The sequence below is a fragment of the Chiroxiphia lanceolata genome, chromosome 16 (genome assembly GCF_009829145.1).
Source record: "Chiroxiphia lanceolata isolate bChiLan1 chromosome 16, bChiLan1.pri, whole genome shotgun sequence".
NCBI lineage: Eukaryota > Metazoa > Chordata > Aves > Passeriformes > Pipridae > Chiroxiphia > Chiroxiphia lanceolata.
Window position 1 is genome coordinate 2,900,195 of NC_045652.1, and position 19,450 is coordinate 2,919,644.

Below are 19,450 nucleotides of genomic sequence, written 5' to 3' on the forward strand. Positions count from 1 at the left end.
AAGATAATGCTTTATTAAATTGGTTTGAAATGTTTTTTGTAGCTTTTCTGAGGGTGGGGTAGTCAGCAAGGAAAAACTCTAATGAAGAGGCACGTATAGTAACATATGTTACACCAGACTCTGCATTTCTAGTGGCATAACTGACTAACTGGAGGACGTTTAGCAAATTTGGCAGCACTGATGTCATTAATTGGCTTCTGTTATAAAAAAACCCCAAGTTAGTGACAAACAAGGATTTGACTGTCCCTTTCTAACAAACAGTAGTTCTCCTGTGATAACATTTCTGTCTCCTCTGTCCCTCTTTCACTGGACTCCAGTGTTCTTCCCTGTGTTTGTTCTGAAAGGCTTCCTTTCTGTAAGCCTGTGCTTTTCCATTCATCCACCCATCCCTTGAAACACCCTTCCTGTAATGTCACTGCCTTTGTGGAGTTTGTCATTTGGGTTCTCTGAGTTCTCTTTTCGGCATGACCAGCAGAAATCTGCTGTGTTTTGCGTTAGGTAAATGTTGGAGGTTTTCATTTTATCTCTCCTTTTTAATGTGGACAGCATAAAGCTTTTATCTGATTAATTTTTCAGTATATTTAGGAAATCTGTTTCAGGAAGCAAGTCCTTTTGTATCTTGTTAACTGGGGGGAGGGAGAAAGTAGTTGACTGTTAAAATGGGAACAGGTATTTCTGATATAAAAGTGAGCACAGCTGCTTACAGAGCCCTGCTCTGTGCACCTGTTATAAGGAAGGGTTTTGGATTCTTTGCCTTGAAAACTTCTTCTCTCTAAGTTTGTACTGATTGCCTGGGGCAGACAGAGATTGACTTCACGTGTGCTGCAAGTCTGGCCAGACCTGTACCTGTGTGTGGATCCCTGGGGGAGCAGCAGTGGTTCTGTGGGCAGGGCCTTTACAAAACCCTGCAACAATAAACACTGGGCACCCTCTTTTCCTAAGTCTTGTGGGTGTGGAAGCACCAGAATGAGTTGGGAAAAGCTGTGGGTCATTTGGGGCTGCATGGGTTGGGGCTGCGTGGGATGTCTTTGGTGAAAATGGCAGGAATAAACTGAAGTTTAGGATCTGCTCTAAATCAGACTGCGACCTCTCCTGTTTCTCTTAAGGTAAGCATGAATTAAAAAGGGTGGTGCAAATCCAGCTCCATAAATGCAGTGTTCTGTGGGAAAACACGTTGCAGCAGCCAGTGTTTACTGCAAGGACTGCATTGCCTTAGCCTGTTTTCTCCGTGTTGTCAATCTAAGCCTGCAATATATCCCTGGAATTCACCTTCCATTAACTTTTGACTCTTCTCAACAATTATATTTCCTTTACAGGAGTTTAACCCTTTAATAGTTCATCCTAGTTTTTAATATTATCTCTTTTTTTTTTCTTTTGTATTTTGTGTACTTGCCTCGTTTATTTTCTTTTGTTGTGTTTTGTTTTGTGTTTATGGCCATGTTCCCATTTCAGAGACCAATGTCCTCTAACTGATGAGCAATTGGTTTCGGGGTAAGACCAAACCTTCTAAACAATCACCTTTGTCTAGAATGGCTTTCCTTTCTCACCATCCTTTTAATTGTGCTTTGTTTCTGGTTTCTGTTTTACACCGAATGACGAGATAATTATATGCTAAATCACAGTGTCTGTAGGAAATGTATTGCTGAAGGTTTGTGCCAAGATAATTACAAAGGTCCTACTAACATTTCTGTGCTTCCTGTAGGGAATCCAGGATGGGTGTGGTACTGTCCCTTCTGTGAACTGGGGAAAGCTGTGAGAATGCAACAAATAAAGCCTTGGCATTGTAGTCATTCCAGCAAGGAGCCCTAACCCAAATTGCTTTCTGATAAGCAATGACTTAAAAGCACAGATCAGTGAACAAATGATTTAATCACAGATAATGATGGAGAGCTCTTCAGAGACCCGGGTTTGAGCAGCTGTGCTGGTTGCTTGCTCCTGGTGCCCCACTAAGCTAAATGGGATGTGAGCTAAAAGTGCCCAACTACCCAGGGCCCCAGAAGTCAAAAATGCATCTCTAGTCCTTGCTTAACATAAACCTCACCTGGATACTCATATCCACTTCTGAACTCCTTCAAAGAAGAATTCTTTATAAAAACCTTGCTTTGAATTCCTGTGGCACATAAAAAGTTATTATCTGTTCTTGGGGGCAAAAATGAATTTGTGTTTGAGGTTTCCCCCCCCAACCCCCCATTTCCATGTGCTGTTGCTATGTTGAGCTCGTGATAGGAGTGGTAGGATATTTTGGGCAAAGCAAAGCTTTTGTTTATTGTATTTACTTTCTGCCTGCTGAATTCCTTAGTACAGGAGAATTTTGCTTCCCTCTGGAATTCACAATGCTCAGACTAATTTCATAAAGGGAGAAGGGACTGTTACTGCCCAATTGCAAAACCTAATCTGCTTCTAACAAACTCTTGGGCTCTGATAAGTCAGTATTTTTAGGCCTTCTTAATAAACTCGAGAGATTAGAAAATGAGTCTTAAAATATTTAAAGTAAAAGTGTTATTTTCTAAGACAAGATGATGAATTGGAATGATGGGAATAACATATCTGCTGTCCCTCAATCTCCCTATTGTCCTGAGAAATGTCAAAATCATGTAGAGCACTGGGGGGAAAAAACCCCCAAAGCAGCCAAACCAATAAATCCAGGCTGTCAGAGAGGAGGAGAATGGGGCTGGAGTCCAGGTGACTCTGGGGAGAGCCAGCGGTGATCCCAGGTGTCTGTACCCATCAGGGAGCACCTGTCTCAGGGTTATCTGTCCTGAGTGTGTCGTCTGGCTGCAGTTCCAGCACTCTCCCAGACAGAGAAGTCCCTGCTAGTGAGGAGATACTGAAGACTTGCCAAAATCACCCTTTTAATCTCCTCCTCCCCACAGAGTCCTGTACAAGGTAAGGCAGGCAGGGCTTTGGTGTCATGAGCTCTCCTGGGGAACTGCTGAGCTCTTACCTTCAGCACCACGTTTATCTGTTAAAAGATCTGCTGGTGTAATTCCTTGTGAAAGTCATCATAATGATCAGTTTTCCAGCTCCCAAGGTATCCTTTGCCAGGGCTGGAGGAGGGAAGGGGAACTCATTTCTTACCAGCAAGCCGACATTTTCTGTTTTGCCCCCCTCCTCCCTTCACCCCCCAAACATATGCTGATCTTGGATCCATGTTATTATCATCTTCCTGGCTCCATGACAAGCCTATTTTAACAGCTGAACAGGGCAAAAAGAGGAGGAAAAGCTCATTGCTGTCATGGGGACTTTTTCCTATTTTGAGTGTGATCTCCAGGGACTGCCAGTCCAGGTCCTGCCCTTTATTCCCAAACTTCCTGAGCTGTGCAGCCCAGTGCAGTGGCTGAGGAGTGTGGGCTGTAGAGTCTCTGACTAGTCTCCCCGTGTCTCTGCTTGTCCTTAGGTTGGAGTTTGGAGCAGGGCAGTCAGGGATTTGGAAGTTTGTACACAGCTGCTCCTTCCATAAACCAAACATCAGCAGCGTGCTGTGGTCAGGGGGAGCTGTTTGTACAAACACCAGAGGCTTTGACAGTTTATAAAGTCCCTGTGTGATCCTTCATCTCCAGTACTTGTAGGTCTAATAAAAGAAATTTCCCCTGGGTCCCACTAAAGACCTGGCTGTGTGCATTTGTCTTAATTTCTGTAGTAGTCCATAACTCAGAGAGAAGCAAGAATATGGTGCATTAATTCCTTCTCTGGGCTCACTTGTGGCCAAGAGATAAGGTGATTGCAGCACACACCCACGCCTGCCCTCTTCTCTGAGTGATACTGGGTTATCAGGGATACCTGCCTGCTGGAGGGGGATGGTCTGCCAGGGGCACACATCCCGGAATGTAAATAAAGGAGATGAAATAAATATTTTCATTCTTAAAAAACTGACTCTCATCAGAAACTGCTTTGAAATTCATTTGGTTAAATGGGAACCTCTGGGAAAACCAGATGAGGGAAGAACTTGTTAATAACAAGCCATGCACTGCTCCTGTTATACAGAGCAACAATTTTACTCCACCAGCTGAGGTTCTCTTCCCTGTGGTTTTGAGCTTCACTGTTTCAGGGACACCCTGAGGAAAACAAGTGTGTGTAGAGACCAGACCAGTGTCGTGACGCCATCAGGAAGAGCAGTTGCAGAGTTCTTCCCTTGTCACACTGGGTTCTTACCCATTTTTGCAGCAGTAGCTGTATTTTCCAGGGCAGACTCCTTGTAGGTACTTGCCTTCTTGCCACCACTGATCCGGTAACACCATGGTTGGTGTTGGGAAGGGCCTGCCCTGCCATGAATTTGATTTGTCACATGAGAAAGCCCAGGTGAGGCCAGGCCAGGTCTGCTGACCACAGGCCACCTGTTAAGTGAGAAACTTGGAATGTCACTGGTGAACTTTGGGAAAGGAAGGACAAGCGTTGGCTGTATGTTTCCTCTGATTGAATCAGCTCTTTCTTGCCTTCCCCTCTGCCATACTGGGTGGCTTTTAAGATCTCTGTTGTGCTTGAGTGACAGGCTGTGTCAATATGTAGTTGCTTAGTAAGTTCATTAACCTGCAGCTAAATCCAGGCAATGGCTAACTCCAGCTGTTTTTATATTTAAGCAAACTGCCTCTAATCTTTCCAATGTATTTTGCCAAGCATGTAATTAAATAAGCATGACCCTGCAGTCTTTGTCGTGAATGCTTCCTGTTTTATAATTGTGATGATCTGAGAGATGTAATTTAGGGGTCCTTAATTTTACTTAATTGGTGGTACTCCAGGTACAGCAATTTACTTACAATTTACAACACCTTATAAACTTCTGAGTTAAATATATCAGTGTTTGGAGGAGTGTTCTGGGGCTGTGCTTTTTGAAAACTGTAATAACTTCTGTTTCTGCTCCTCAAGGTTTTCAGATGTCATCCTGGCAACGATTTTGGCTACCAAGTCAGATATGTGTGGCAAAAAGTTCGAGCTGAAGATCGACAACGTTCGCTTCGTTGGCCATCCCACCTTGCTCCAACACGCCCTCGGGCAGGTACGGTCCGAGCTCCCCTCTGGGGACCTTCCTTCCTCACAAACTGCCTGGCTTTAGTGAGGAAACTTGGAACTCAGAACGTGCCTGTTTCACTTTTCATCCTGTTTTTGCTTCCTGATGCTCCAAGCTGTCTTTTACTTACTCCCAGGTAAATGTGGTGAGTGGCAAACTGAGGGAGCTGTGTCAGTGGTTACAGAAACCCTCTTCTGCTTACTGTGGAAAACACTGTGGGTAAAGAGCAGTAATACAAAGCAGTCCAGCTCAAAAAGCTGTTTCTAGCTATTTTAGATACTGCAAGTTAGCTTTTTAGCACCTCTAATTAATATGGCAGTTAAAAAAACCCCACCACCCAAAACCTTTACAAATGCTAAAAGCTGCATCAGCCTTGTTTGGCTTTTAACTCTTCCTGAAGATGATCCACAAGACTCAGGCAGAATACGTAGGATGTTGAAAGAGGTCTAAAATTTTCTTGTGGACCAGGTCAGGCTGCTGTTTGCATCGAGACTTTGCTCCATGGCCTGTGTTTTAGCTGCTTGGAATGGAAGCAGTTTGCCACCTAGGCTATTAAAAAGGTCCTGCATAGATCTAGGGAAGAATTGACATGATTCTGTGTGCCAAATATCCCCTGTCCCGTTCCTTCTGCCTGATCAACTGTAAGAATGAATTAGGCTTTAGTAATTTCTGAGTTCAACACTGATCTCTGTCACTGAGCTGCTTTGGTCTCATTTTCCATCAAATTTGCTGTGTCATTCTTTTTTTCAGGGAAAAAAAGATCTGCTTGCCAATTCTGTTATGCATTCTAGCTATAATTAGAGGTAGAAACAGATTGTTAGTAACTGCTTCTTGATATTTAGAGGACCAGACTGCTTTAATCCCAGCAAGGAGCTGGCCTCAAGCCTCAGAAGATGCAAGTGTTCCACTTTGAAACTCAGTTGTGAATCTACAGGAAATGTGATGGAGGATCACCAAGACTAAGTCCTGAAAAGTTTAAACTGTCTTGGAAGAGAGAACTGAAGTGTGCTCAAGGTGTGCAAGTCCATCAGAAAAGCAAGTGATAAACCAGGCCCAGGGTCTGTGGAGGGACCCCAGCCAGGGGCAAAAGGAGACAGCAGCAGGGACAACAGGGCTGGAGGACAGGGCTGCAGTGCTGAACCCTCCAGGAGACAGGCACATACAACAGATCCCAGCTCCATCCTGGAGACAGGCACATACAACAGATCCCAGCTGCATCTGGGAGACAGGCACACCTCTAGGCCCTGGGCTGAGCTTAAATGGGGCCCCCAGTTCATGGCCTAGGGTGTGTGTGGGGGGACCCAGCTGGGGCTGGTCAAGGCCATGAAGACCTTTTGGTGCCCTCAAGGCCCTGACAGCAGTGGCCTGTTCTCCCTCAGATGAGTCTCCTTTATTTTACTAATCTCATCTGAAAGGCCCAACTTCCTAAATGTGGTGTAAATGAGGTTGAAAATTCATATTTGCATTTTTTCACCACATATTATACATTCTCTCCACTTTCCGGTCAGTTTAATCCTCCTTGCATGAAATGTCACTTCATTTCAGTTTATCTAAGTAAATTAAATTAGGGTAAATAAACAAAGTTATGAAGTGCTGTAAACACTTTTTTGTTACTTCTTGTAGGATCTTCTTTTTGGGTGTGTCTTATCAGCCCTGGAGCACCCCAGAACTTTCTAGAGTCCAGAATTCTCTAGACCTGGCAGCCATCTCTGCTAGTTCATCTCAGTCTAAATCTGGGACCCTCCTGCAGTCAGGAGGAAGCTGGATGGAGTTCCTTTCCCATGGAACACAGGCAGCAACCAGTGGAACTTGGCAGCCTCTGCTTTGGGTTTCCTCAGAGTTCATTCTGCAGTAAAATAATCCATGGGACAGCTCAGCAAATTCTTACTCAGATGAGATTCAGGAGTTACAAGAGCACAAATACCTCCTCCTGTGTGCAGGACTGCCTTTTATGTAGCAATGTTTTGAATTCTTCAAATTCCTTCAGCATTTTCTTTTCCAGCTTAGTCTTTTCTTCTTTTGTGGTTTTTTTTTTTTTTCTTCCTGGACAGGAGGTGATATGAAATCCAGCCTGCATCCCAATTGATGTTAATGCTGGTAGTTTCTTTGATTTTTAAGGAAGGAACAGGATCAGTCCTTACACTTGGAAATGTTTTTTGTGCTTCCTGAATCTCACAAGAAATCCTGGAACCTGTAACTCCAGAACAAATAAAACACAGTAAAGTGGCTTTACCACCCATCACTGCCTCTTTGATAGAATGACATTTTCACTTTAGAAAAAGACCCCAAAAATATCTATCACCTCTTTCAGGTTTTCTTATTTTTGAGGCTTCAGAGATGAACTGAGCAGTTCATTGCTGGTGCTTGGGACTTGTTGGGAAGGGTGGGTGCAGCTGTGCCTTCACCAGCTGCTCTGCTTTTGCCCCATCTCAGGTGCTACACGTAGGTTGGGACTGACCATTAGGTTAGTTGGGTGTTTGTCCTGGCAGGTTCCAGCTGTTTGCCCTCGGGATTGGGTTCAGCAGGGAGCTCCAGGGGAGGCAGGAATGTCCTCTGCATTTTGTGCTCCATCTTGTGGCAGCACTTGCTCGATTCGCAGTCCGTGGTTCTGGATGTGCAAATTCCACTTGCTTGTCTTGGCTCCCACCGTTCCTTCTCACCAGAAAGTCTGAGCCTGCCTTAGGGATGGAGCTCTCTGCTGCAGAGAGAAGGGAGTGGCTGGAGAACGTGTTTGAAATCCTGCAGGAAAGGAAAATCAAGCCTTATATTTTAGCACTGGTGTTCTAGAGCATATTTTTTCTGATAAAAGCAACAGCTTGTTACAGGATGCAATTTGAGTGGGGATTTTAGGAAAGGAAAGAATAGGTGTGGCCTGGGATGATAAATCCTGTGGACTTCTCTTTAGTTAACAATACATATATGACAATTGTGCTAAGGATGACCCTTATGATGCTAAAATGCAATAGCAAAGACACCAAGTAAGACTGCTGTCTTACTAATCTCCATTGTCATGACCAAAATGCTTTGGTTTAAGTCTTCACAGCTGCTCAGCAAAAGGCAGTGTTGTAGAGTAACTGTGACACTTTGATAGTAATAAAAAAAAAATCATAGTTTTACTTTTTACAAGTCAAATGTAATGATATAATTTGATTTGCCTGCTCTCTTAGCAAACTTATTATATAACTAAGGCTTTTCTTTCTTTTTTAATTTCTTTCCCTTTGTTACTGGCTCCAGCTGACACTAGCCTGTGGGATTTTTTTAAAAAATGTTTTTCAGGTATCCAAAACTGATCCCTCACCAAAGAGAGAGATGCCCACTATGATTCTGTTCAACGTGGTGTTTGCACTGAGGGTAAGGACTGTTTTCACTCCATCTGACAGTGTGATGTGCTTCAGATGTATGAGAGAGTGCAATAGGCCCACATTCCAGTAATCTCTTGCAAAACATCCTGATTTTATTGGAATATTTTAATTTGAAACAACAAAACCTAAGCACGTAGAATATGACACCAAGAACTGTGAAATTTTCCAGCCCAGTGGAAAACAATTTCGGTTGTTTGCTTCAGGACATTTTCCAGAGATTTTGGTTTCAAATACCCAGAGTGTAAAGGCAGGAAAGCAGTTTGCAAAGCAGATATGAACCCAGCTGCCAGTCCTGTGTGTGTCGTGTCTTCTGTCGTGAGTGACCTGCAGTCTGCTATGACTTTGGTAGACCCTGCAGGTGAGCCCTGTCCCACTAAGCTGTAAAAGAGGACAGACTGGGCCTGGCCTGGGTGTCAGGGGCTGCTCTCTGAGGGCTCTCAGGGCAGCACCACATCCCCAGATCTGCAGTAACAGGATGCTGAGCCCTGTGACTCTGTGCAGCTCAGACCTGGAGGTTGGTTCTGCTCCAGGGGCAGTGGCTCGTGCCTGGCCAGAGTCAGCCCCCCACCATGGCCTTGGCCAACCCCAGCTTGCTCCATGCCTGCTCTGGCTCCCAGCAGCACTGTTTTGAGCCCTTACTCATGCTGTATGATACAGAGACACGTGCCTTTGCTCAGTGCCTCCAGGCTTGTTTTATAATTAATGGACAGTGTTTGAAAGCTGCCTCCTCTTAGCAGTGAGATCACTGTAAAGGGAGAGTGCCAGGGAGCAGCAGCTGAGCAGCTAAATGAGAAGAAGGTACAAATGAGGAATAAAGAGGTTTGGGTGCTCTGCAGAAACCTGGAACAAATATGTAGTTTCTGCTTGGAATTTTTTTCAGGCCTACTCTGTTGACTAAATGTTGGTGTTAAGGGATTCTGGCACGGCTATTAGGTGGTATGAAGCCCTAGAAATTTCATTATATTCGAGTGTTATTTGATTTCTGAGCTCTGGCTTTCTCTTTCCAGCCCACTGGTTGTTTAAAAATAAAAGAGGAAGCTGGAATAGGTGTCTTTATGGAAGTGGTTGATTTTTGCTCAGCTGGATATAATGTCATGATTTGAAAGCCTCCAGCTCCTTTCTTGTGAAAGGACCTTTTTTTTTTTCCCTCTTAGCACTAGTACCTTTTTTACCACTGGCTTTCCAGGGGTGAATAACATGGACATGGCCCCGATGCAATGTCTTGTCCTCAGCTGAGGAGCAGGTTTCACACAAGGCAATTATCCCAGCAATCAGTCTAAATCAAGCAGGAAATCATTCACTGAGCTCTGCAGGGGATCCAGTGGTTTTGTGCTTTGGGACACTCTTAGGTCAGGAAATGCTGAATTTGCAGTTCAGGAGTTGATTTTACGTTTCACACACCAGGAGATGTTGGTTTGGTGTATGGATTAAGCCCCTTGCTTTGGCTGTAGGGAAGTGTGTTTTAGATGCACGTGCAAACACAAACATTCGTGCACACTGAGTCACGTGGCAGCAGAAGGGATGAAACCAATGCTCTTTCATTCCCAAGAACTGAGTGAAGTGCAGTGAAGACTTTATCTAGCTCACATTTTTCCAGCATCTAATTTCTAGTGGTTCTAGGAAAACTTGCTTTTTTTTGCACTTCAGCTGTGAGATGACACTGATGTCATTGTGTGTGTGATGCAGCACTAAATCCATTTGCCAGAGGAGACACTCTTAGTCCACAGAGAGCAGTTGAGTTTCCGGAAAGTGCTGTGCAAGAAGCAAGGGGGGATTTTTTGCTAGGATGGAGTAGTGCAGCCCAGAGGGTGGGTGGGGGCCCTCTGAGATAAAGATGAGTGTCCATCTGCAGTGGGCAGACAGAGCAGGCAAAGACCCAAGTGCTATAATCAGCACTGATCCTGCTGTGTTTGAGCTCCAGGGTTACCAACGTGTCGTGACTCAGCAAGAACAGTGGAATCAGAAAAGTGATGAGTCACGGTTTGCTAGTTTACATGCCAGGGGATCATTTGCCAGAAGTTTAAATTCCTTTAAATGTCTTAACAAACATGAAGCAGCTGCTGACTCATGCTGGAGCCACCATTCACCCCCCCCATCCCCCTTGGCAGCTGTACTTACGTGATAGATTTTTCCAGGGACTTACACAAATGCAGTGGGAGTAACAAACCATATTTGTGAAATGTTTGGGAGTGTAAATCCAACTCCATTTGGATTTGGGATGAAATTGTTGGTCATGTGCTGGTAATTCTAACTTAGTTACTGCCTTGTCAGTCAGTAGGATAGGATAAACATCAGTGTGGCAACATGTGGGCTGTGTTATGGCACTGCAGCCCTCGTGCTCCCAGTGAGCTTAACCTGGATATTGGGTTATTCTGCCTTTTCAAATGGCACACGCTTCCTTTTCTCACTGTGTGAAATTGAGTCCTTTGCTCTCTGCTAGTAGAAGGCCCATTAACAACTGGAAAAATAAACCAGACAGGAGTATCACGCTCCAGGTGTGGTGTTCCTTTGATGCACACAGACAAGCTTAGAAATCCACGAGCCTTCCTGTTACATTCGGACATCTCTGAGCTTCAGCTTGGTTGCTGCTGGAGAAAATTTATCTTTTTGCCAGCAGCCAAAGAGGCTGACTTTTGATCTCAGTGGAAGCTCGTTGTTTAAGTACTTCTCCATCCCTGCAGTGCCACGGATGTGGCTGTGGCTCAGCGTTTGTCCCGTGTTCCCCGCAGGCCAACGCGGATCCGTCGGTGATAAACTGCCTGCACAACCTGTCCCGCAGGATCGCCATCGTCCTGCAGCACGAGGAGCGCCGCTGCCAGTACCTCACCAGGGAGGCCAAGCTCATCCTGGCCATCCAGGATGAGGTGTCTGCCATGTCAGAAAGTGAGTGCTGAGCTTTGGGCAGGAATGTGTTTGTCCAGCAGCGCTTCTTCGGAGAAGTGTTGGATTGTGCCGCCTTACTTTTGTGGCCGGGATCAGCACGGACAAGTTGTGGTGCTCTTCAGCATTGGCAGCTTTTGACTGCATTTTACCTCATCCAGGATCACTATCCTTATGCAGAGATGTGAGTTTAGAAGTGAAGTGTCTTCTTTGCTTTCCTTATAGCTCAGTTCAGCACAATCCCTGGAGACTGTGCACTGAGCCATTCCCTTTGGATCTGCCTGTCAGGCTGAGATGGATGAGCTCACATGGAACCTGCTTCACCCACCCTAGAGCAGGTTTTCCATGCTTTCATGCTGTGTGCTGAGTCACCAGACTTCTTGTGTGGAAGCTTCACTGTTACATGTTGTTACCATGGCTAGCAAATAGTTACAGACTTTTTACAGACTGTACTTCAGGAAAATGCACTATAATAACGTGCACTGCTTAAGGTGATGTCTCTCTGACAGTGATGCATCATCTTGCTGCAAGCATTAAAAATTAAAATAACATCTATAAAAACAAAGCGTTTAAAATCATCATTTGTCAAATTCACAGTTACATGGGCTTAACTGAGTTGAGGTTTAGGAGAAGTTGGCAATAATTCACTGTTATTATTTTAACATGTAACTTGAGTTATTCTAAAAGCTTTGAAAGGTAACTGTAGATTAAAAAGAGACGATTTCTGTCCTTAGATACTGGTTGATATCTGGTGGGGGAAGAGGAAATCAGTTGTTTGCTTTCTTGTTTTGAAATTTTCTATAGCCACAGAAGGGCCACAGTCACCTTTTCATCACATCCTACCCAAGTGCAAACTGGCCAGAGATCTCAAAGAGACATATGACAGGTAAGTGGGATTTTATTCCTAGCTCACAGTATGCTGCTCCTCACTGAAACCTTCTGGCCTTGTTCCTGAGGATATATCCACCTCCTCGTGCTGTTGACTCACTGGGATTTGGGGTTTATACCAGGCAGAGCAATGTGAAGCCTGGCAATCAGGTGAAATGTTTGCAGAACTGCTCTCCTAATCATCACCTTGGTCTGTCTTTGATATCTTGTGGTTCCTCAAAGTTGGTGATGTCTGTCACAGCTTTAAGAATTGTTATTTTCTTCCTTAGCACGGAGGCACATGATGACAAGTGAACTGTAGAATTGAGAAGTGTCAGAATATGGATATTATATCACTGGAGAATTGCTCCAAAGCTGCAGCTGAGAGGAAAGTGCTGCACGAGCACTGATGGCAAGTCAGGTACTGCCCTGGCTTCATTTGGTTACACTGTACATGTCTGGACAGCGAATTTGGATCAGATGCTGAGACTTTCAGCAGAATGGAAAGTGTAACATGCTGTTTCTTGATAGGATCAGAAGTTCTGGTGAAGATTTCAAAGGAGTTGGTGTTGAACTTGAGCAGGAGCCGAGTGGCTCCTTGGGAAGAGAGGCACCTCCATCCAGGATATGTGCTTGGGGAAGGGCCCTGACAAAAGGGCACAGAAGGTTTGGGTGGGCAGGAAGATGCTGTGCCCCTTGGTTGGGGTGTTTGTCAGGGATTCAGAGAATTAGGCTGGAGCTCCTTAGGGCACATGGAATAATATCAGACAACCCCTTTATCCTCCCTGGCTTGTGGCTCCCCTTGTACAGAGGGGATCACTGCAAAGCCAGGTAGGGTAAGGCACTGGGAGCCTAAAGAATTTAATGGTTGCAAAGCACATTAGAAAACTAATAAATAAGCTGCTCTTTGTTATGTTTAAGAGCTATGAATTTCAGCTTGTTTGAAGGAGTGTGGTATATTGTTCCACACAACTCACACAAAACACGTACTAAAAGTTTAAAAACACTTTTTGTGTAGCCTGTGATTCTAAATATTAAACTTACATTTTTCTGTTCCTCTAGGGCTGTGTATTTGTGACAGGGCAAATTGTAGGGACAAATTTTAGGGACACAGTGACATCTTGTGGCATTTAGCTGTGACTGGAGCAACACAGAGCCCAAACTCATGGACTGTGCTGATATGACCTATGAGATAAGGAGGAACAGACTGACCACGGAGAAGCACACTTTGGTACTGTCCCCCAGGTATAAAATAAGGCAGTTTCTCCCTCATTTAGGCATTGTGAGTGGGGGAGAAGTGCTGCAAGTTAGATTTTGACACTTTTGTGTTGGTAAAAATATAAAGTGCCTGTGTGCTTTATTGTAATGCTGTACTTGAAGAATAGCTAACAGTGTGATTGTCTGCCTGGGTGATAAGGTGGTGTTTTTCCATTAATATTTCCTGTGAGAGAATTAGAAATGTGGTTATTACACCTGTATCAGATGAGTTAAGAGGAGCTGAAGCACCTTGCCAGGCAGGCATAGAATTAAATATTTTTTTTGTAAGGTAGAAGTGGTCCAGAAACAGGATTTTTTTCTGCAAGTCCAAGCTGAATTAATTATTCCTGTGTGGCAGCAGCTTTGGAGTGAAGTCTGTGTGGTCCTCTGTGAAATGAGGGTTAGTCATAAGTGACATGGGGTTACAGAAAAGGCAGATAGACAAGAATGCACAAAATAAAAGTCTTGTCTGTAAGACAGGAACCAACCCCACTGGGGATTGTAAAGCCCCTGCTTAATGAATAGTGTATCCAGTTTTGGAGACCACATTTCAAGAGGGATTTGGGCCACCTAGAGAGTGTGGAGGAGTGAGAATGACCTCAGAGGAGAGATGGAAAGATTTGGTCTGTTGATTTTAGAGGAGGAAGGACTGCTGGGAAGGGTAAACCTTCAAATGCATGCAGTGACAATGTGCTGGTTTAATTGACAGAGACTTCTGGCATAGCCTTTGGCTGTAGGAGAACAGGGAGTGAGGTGGAGAGAGCACTTTGAATTGCAAATGGAGCCCAGTTTTCCATTGGAGATTTGCTCAAACCAGCATTTCCTAGTGCCTGCTGCTTTCTGCAATTCCAGCCCCGTTTCCAGGGTTGCTCCAGAGGAGCTGCCGAGCCCTTGGTTTCCTGTAGATGGTGCTGAGGTATTTCAAGCAAGACCCAACACGTCCCTGAGCAACTTGGTTTGTGCAAAACCACAAGTGTGTGATCTTTTCATGGTTCAGGATGCTCCCTGTGTTTTGAATGAAATGCCTGTGTTATACAAAGCAGGATCAGTAGCCAGGACATCTTGACTGTAACGCTGTTGCTGCTCTAGAAATAGAATGTTATTAAACTCACAGCTTAGAGGTAAATCAGCATCTAGTTCCTGGGACCTTTTTGGGACTCTAATGGAGAGAACCAGAATGTTTCTTTTTGATCAGAAAATGGAAAGTCTTCGTTCATCTTGTCCCCAAACTCCAACACTGGTGTGGAGAAACAAAAGCAATTGTTTTAGGTCCAAGAAACTCCAGTTGCCAACACTTCCAGCACTGACAAATTTACCAGTGTGCCTCTTTTAAGCCACTGTTCAATTCAGGGAATCAAGACAGCTTTCACTAAGTTTTATCTGCAACTGCAGGTAGCATGTGAGCTTGATAATACCTACCTGCCTGTTTGTTTTTAGCAAACTTCTCTTAGCTTCAGATGGGAATAAAAATGAAAGTTTGGAGAATTTTTTGGGGGAGGATTGAATTGTTTGCTTCTTCTTTTTAATACACAAAGAGCCTTTATACATTTTTAGTCTAGAGGGATATGAACTGACTGGTAGATCTAGCCTACCTCAGCAGCTCAGCGAGAAGTGGAATAATTATATGAGATTTAATGAATTATTAGATGTAGGCGTACTGTAAAATAGCATCCAACTTCAGTTATTTCATCACAGTCCATGTGTCCTTTATAAGGAAATGTGAAATACTTTCAAAGCTCTAAGTAGTTACAACCTCTAGGAAAACCAAACTCCAAAGCTACAAGCTCCACCAAACTAGAAAACATACTCTTAATTTCTGGTATAAATAGAACAGACATAAAATGAGAGGTGTGTATGCAAAAATTCATAACTCCTCTATAAATTTAAAGTGAGATTGCTTTGTGTTGCCAATCGTTATGAAAAAAGCTGCAATTCTCTGAGATAATGCTCAGCTTTTGGGTTCCCATTTTGGGGCAGTGGCTCACAGTTGCAGTGGCTCACAGTTGCTGTTCAGGGCACAGCAGAGTAGAGCAAAAGAGCAGTGATATCCCCCCAAAATATTCCCCAGGGTCCTGCAGCTCTGGAGGGGATTTCTGTGTATTGAACAGCTTTCAGCTGATCTCACTTCCCGGAATCAGCCCACAGTCCTGTGAGCCAGAGCAAATATTGAACAACCTCAGCATCCCCTGATAAGGAGGTGCCTGGCTTAACTAGTTTCTGTGTTTCTTTCTGTTTCTTCTGAACTTTGCTCCTTGTGTGTGTTGTGAGATGTCTCCTGGGTCTTATGATGGAGAGACATTAAACAGCCTTTTCCTATTTGCTTCTCCCTGCCTCAGTTTTAGGCTCTGATATCCCCCTCAGTATCCTGATCCCTGTATCCCTCAGTATTGCTCATTGGGTATTATCTAACCAGATATTTAAAAAAAAAGTGTTGAAACTAAGTTTTCATGGAATAAAATGGAATGTCTTTGAGGGTTTAACAGCCAGTTAGAGTATGGGGAATTAAGCTGTTTTTGCCCAGTTACTTTTAAAGTCTATGGGGAAAAAGGAAAAGTTGCAGCAGAGTCTCTGGATAGCAGTTAATTGGTAGAACAGCAGGAAAAACTCAGTATAGATAGACTGTAAAATATTGCCTGCCAGGCCAAACATAATGCTCTGAAAAGAGCTTTGGGAATTAACAGCTGATAATTCAGTGAACTGTCAACTCAGTGGAAAAGCTCAGGGTGCAGTAACACTGCAAAAAATCCCCACACAATGTGAAGACTCTGTAGGAAAGAATCAAGGAACAAAGGAGAGGCATCTGTAAATTCCTGGTGTGATTCCTACTGCACCTTGGAATCTGGGTGGGATTCTGGATTTCCTGTCAGGGGCTGCTTGAACTGTGTCCCTGAGGTTCAGGGTGTGCAGTGTTCTCACCTTCCCAAAGTCCTGCATCGTCCTGCACTCTTTGCTCCCCAGTTTGAGTTGGTTAAGGAGAATAAAGGAGAACTGGAGAACTGTGACTCTGGAAACTTGTTTATTGGTATTCTGTTGCTGCTTTTTGCTGTTCTCCCTCTGCCCCTAAAATAAGGTGTAGAAGTGAAGGCAAATGTGGGTCAGAATTTCACTTTTCAGGACTTGACTGTCTATCCATCCTCTTGCATAAATCTTTGTGTCTCTGTTGGTGACATTATTTAACTGCTGTCTGGCCAAGGGCAGTCACATGTGTTGCTGCTGGAGGGTGTAGCTTATTCTTTGTCAAATTATTAGACACTTAAATTATCTTCCATCCAAGGAGGGGCAGATGAAGGAGAAATCATGTGCATAAAGCCATAATGAAGGCTGGAAATTGTACAGTTGAATGCAAATGCAGAAGAATGAAATTAAGATCCAGATCAGAACTGAAAATCTGGTTTTCTTGTTGTCTTTAATTCTAGACTCTTGTTATATAGTGCACTGTAGACAAAATTATGCTGTGGAGAGGGTAATTACATAATTAAAGCTTCTGCCTTGGTACACTTGGACTGAAGAATGAAAGGAACCAACTGCATTTTTTTTTTCTGTTTCATGAATATTAAACTATGCAGGGAAAATATCCCTGCAAGCATCTCATGTTCTCATGTATTTCTGCTGCTTTTGGGTAACCCAGTTGAGCACCCCAGTTGCTCTCAGGTGGCCTTTTAAGTCACTTGTCCTGGTCATTTACTGTCATGTTTTCTCCTGTGAGGATTTGGCCTGGGAGGAGGTGTGGATAACCACAGCTCCAGTGTGCCTTTTCCTTGGTGAATTTTGAGGGAATCCAGGTTTATCTGTCGGTGGGGTGTGTCTGGAGGGATGAGCAGTGGTGCTGGAGCTGCAGCTTTTAATGAAGAAAAACGGAGGTGTTTGTGCTTTGCATGTTCCTGCAGGGTCTGGAGCCTCTCAGCAGATGAGAGGTGGTGGGGCCAGAGGGACAGTGGGTTCATCCTTTCAGTTCCTTTTTAAAAAAGGAAAACACATACACTGTCTGCTCCATTTGCAGCTGGAAAAATCAGTGTTTTTTTGGAGTTCAGTGGAAGATATGAGAACAAACCCATGGCCTCAGCTTTTCAAAAGCAGTGTCTGCAGTGAGATTTTTCCCCCATGAGTCTGATCATGCACGAGGCAGGAGGGGATCGTGTTTGCTCCCTCACCACTCTGTTGTGGTTTGGTGAGTAGTTACAGCAGCAGCCAGAGCTACCCAGTGTTTTTGTTTAAAGCTGAATTTTCAGGTCTCTCTAAACCCTCTCTAAAGCCAGATGAACTTGAAAAAGAGCACATTAGTTTGTGGCCTGCAACTGAATGTTAGTTATAAATGGCTGAATCACCACATGAAGAGTTTCTAAGACGTGTATTTGCTCCTGGCATGTTTTTTAATCTGTTTTGTGTAGAGGGGAAATTCATGGGAGATATTGACACGAAAGACATATATTGCGAGTCTCAACACACTTGAATTTAAAATTCGGGCTGGAATTTTCAGAGTGCAAGCTTTGAAATGTCATTTTAGGCCAAAAAAACGCTCTTCTTTTGGAAGAAGGTTTAAAATCAAAGGACATCCTCAGAGATTCAGCTCTCTGGTGCAGGCAAGATTAGCTGTTGCTTAAGATAGTTTTGTATTATTTGTATTTTATTTGTTTGTATGTGTTTCTAACTCAATAGATGTGAAAAGATTGCTGCTTCCTCCCTGCACATCCCCACTGCCTCTGGCACAGCTGTTCCCAGGCCAGCATTCCCTGTCAGTGGGCTGGGCAGTGTTGTGAGGGTTTGCAAGGTGGTACTGGCTTAGCTCCTTGTGGTACACTGCCCATTTTCAGTAAATATAGTTCCCTACAGAGGTATATTCCACCTCTTGTCCAGATTTACAGACTCCTGTAAAACCACCTGAATGACGTTCACGGCTCTAATCTCCAGCTTTCTGGGTTTTTTTCAGTAAAAGAGGCTTATCTTTGCTTTCAGGCTGAACAGGAGGGTCAGACTTTATTGTCATTCCCGAGATGTCCATCATTTCCACTCCAATCCTGTTGTCTGAATTCAGCTTAAGGGCTTAGCTTAGTCCCTGTGGTTTCCTAGAATGAAGAAAGCATTTAGCAAGCACGTTTGTGATTCCGTGTGACAAGCAGGAACAGGTTAGTAGGAAACAAACAACCTGAGCAGAACTGAAGGAAGCTGTTGTTGTGGAAATGTGCTGCTTGTAACAGCCCTTGCCCAGTACAGACATCTCCTTTTCTTTTCCCTTGGAGAGGAGGATGGAAATTAGAGGTGAAAACAATGTGCCCAATTTATCTGTGCCCAATTTATCTTTGCCCTTTGCAGCTCTGGCCTAGGGAGTTTTCCTTTGCCTTGGAGTAGATCTTCAAGAAACTCTTTTAACTTGAGGTACTGCTGCAGTGTTAAGAGCAGAGGGAGCAGAAGCTCAGTGGTGAAGTCTTTCAGATCTCCCCAAAAACGCTGTAGGGGATGCTGCTCTGAAAGTACAAGTTAAGGAAGCCCTTGCAGTTGGGAATCAGCTGGTCCTCAGCCAGCCTGGGGACAGGCAGAGAGCATTGAGTCTTTGCCTGTCCTGATCCAATTCCTGTGCAGGGGTGAATCTTGACCACTGCTTTCATTTGTGATACATGGTAAATGCATTTATTTTGTTGCTGTTTTAGTCTCTGCACGACAGGGGTGGTTCGTTTGCACATCAACAACTGGCTGGAGGTGAGTTTCTGCCTCCCTCACAAAATCCATTATGTTGCCACCAACTTCATACCCCCAGAAGCAATCGAGAGGAGTCTGAAATCCATCAGGTGAGAGCAAGCTCTGCCCTTCAGGGTGTGGCCAGTCCTCCCTCAGTTCTGAGGGTGGTGCTGCAAACATCTGTGCTGGCACAGCTGGGGGATGGTGTGACTGGGCTGTACTGGTGGGGGGCCCTGGGCTGAGTCCTGGGAACAGGATTCCCTGAAGCTGCTGGATCCGTGGTGCTGTGAAGCCACAGCCTCTGTGTTCACATCAGCTGCTTGTGCTGAGGTGATGCTGTAACAGAGGCCTGCACTGTTGGCAGTCAGAGGATCTGTGTGTTCATTTTAATCTTTGGCCCAGAAGT

General features: G+C 44.3%; 1 protein-coding gene across 7 annotated transcripts in view; it reads left to right on the forward strand.

Annotated features, from left to right (window-relative positions):
* Positions 1-19,450, forward strand: part of NPRL3 (NPR3 like, GATOR1 complex subunit) — a 42,382-nt gene that overhangs the window by 4,844 nt on the left and 18,088 nt on the right. For 3 of the 7 annotated variants that reach the window (XM_032703810.1, XM_032703807.1, XM_032703804.1), the window contains exons 3-8: positions 1,453-1,491; positions 4,864-4,993; positions 8,282-8,356; positions 11,097-11,250; positions 12,052-12,133; positions 19,017-19,154. In XM_032703810.1, the coding sequence (XP_032559701.1) occupies positions 4,910-4,993; positions 8,282-8,356; positions 11,097-11,250; positions 12,052-12,133; positions 19,017-19,154 (533 nt within the window). In that variant the 5' untranslated portion in view covers positions 1,453-1,491; positions 4,864-4,909. Of the gene's footprint in view, positions 1-1,452; positions 1,492-3,050; positions 4,300-4,863; positions 4,994-8,281; positions 8,357-10,723; positions 10,863-11,096; positions 11,251-12,051; positions 12,134-19,016; positions 19,155-19,450 lie in introns of those variants that run through there. The other 4 variants (XM_032703809.1, XM_032703805.1, XM_032703808.1 and 1 more) reach the window with 3 other exon arrangements.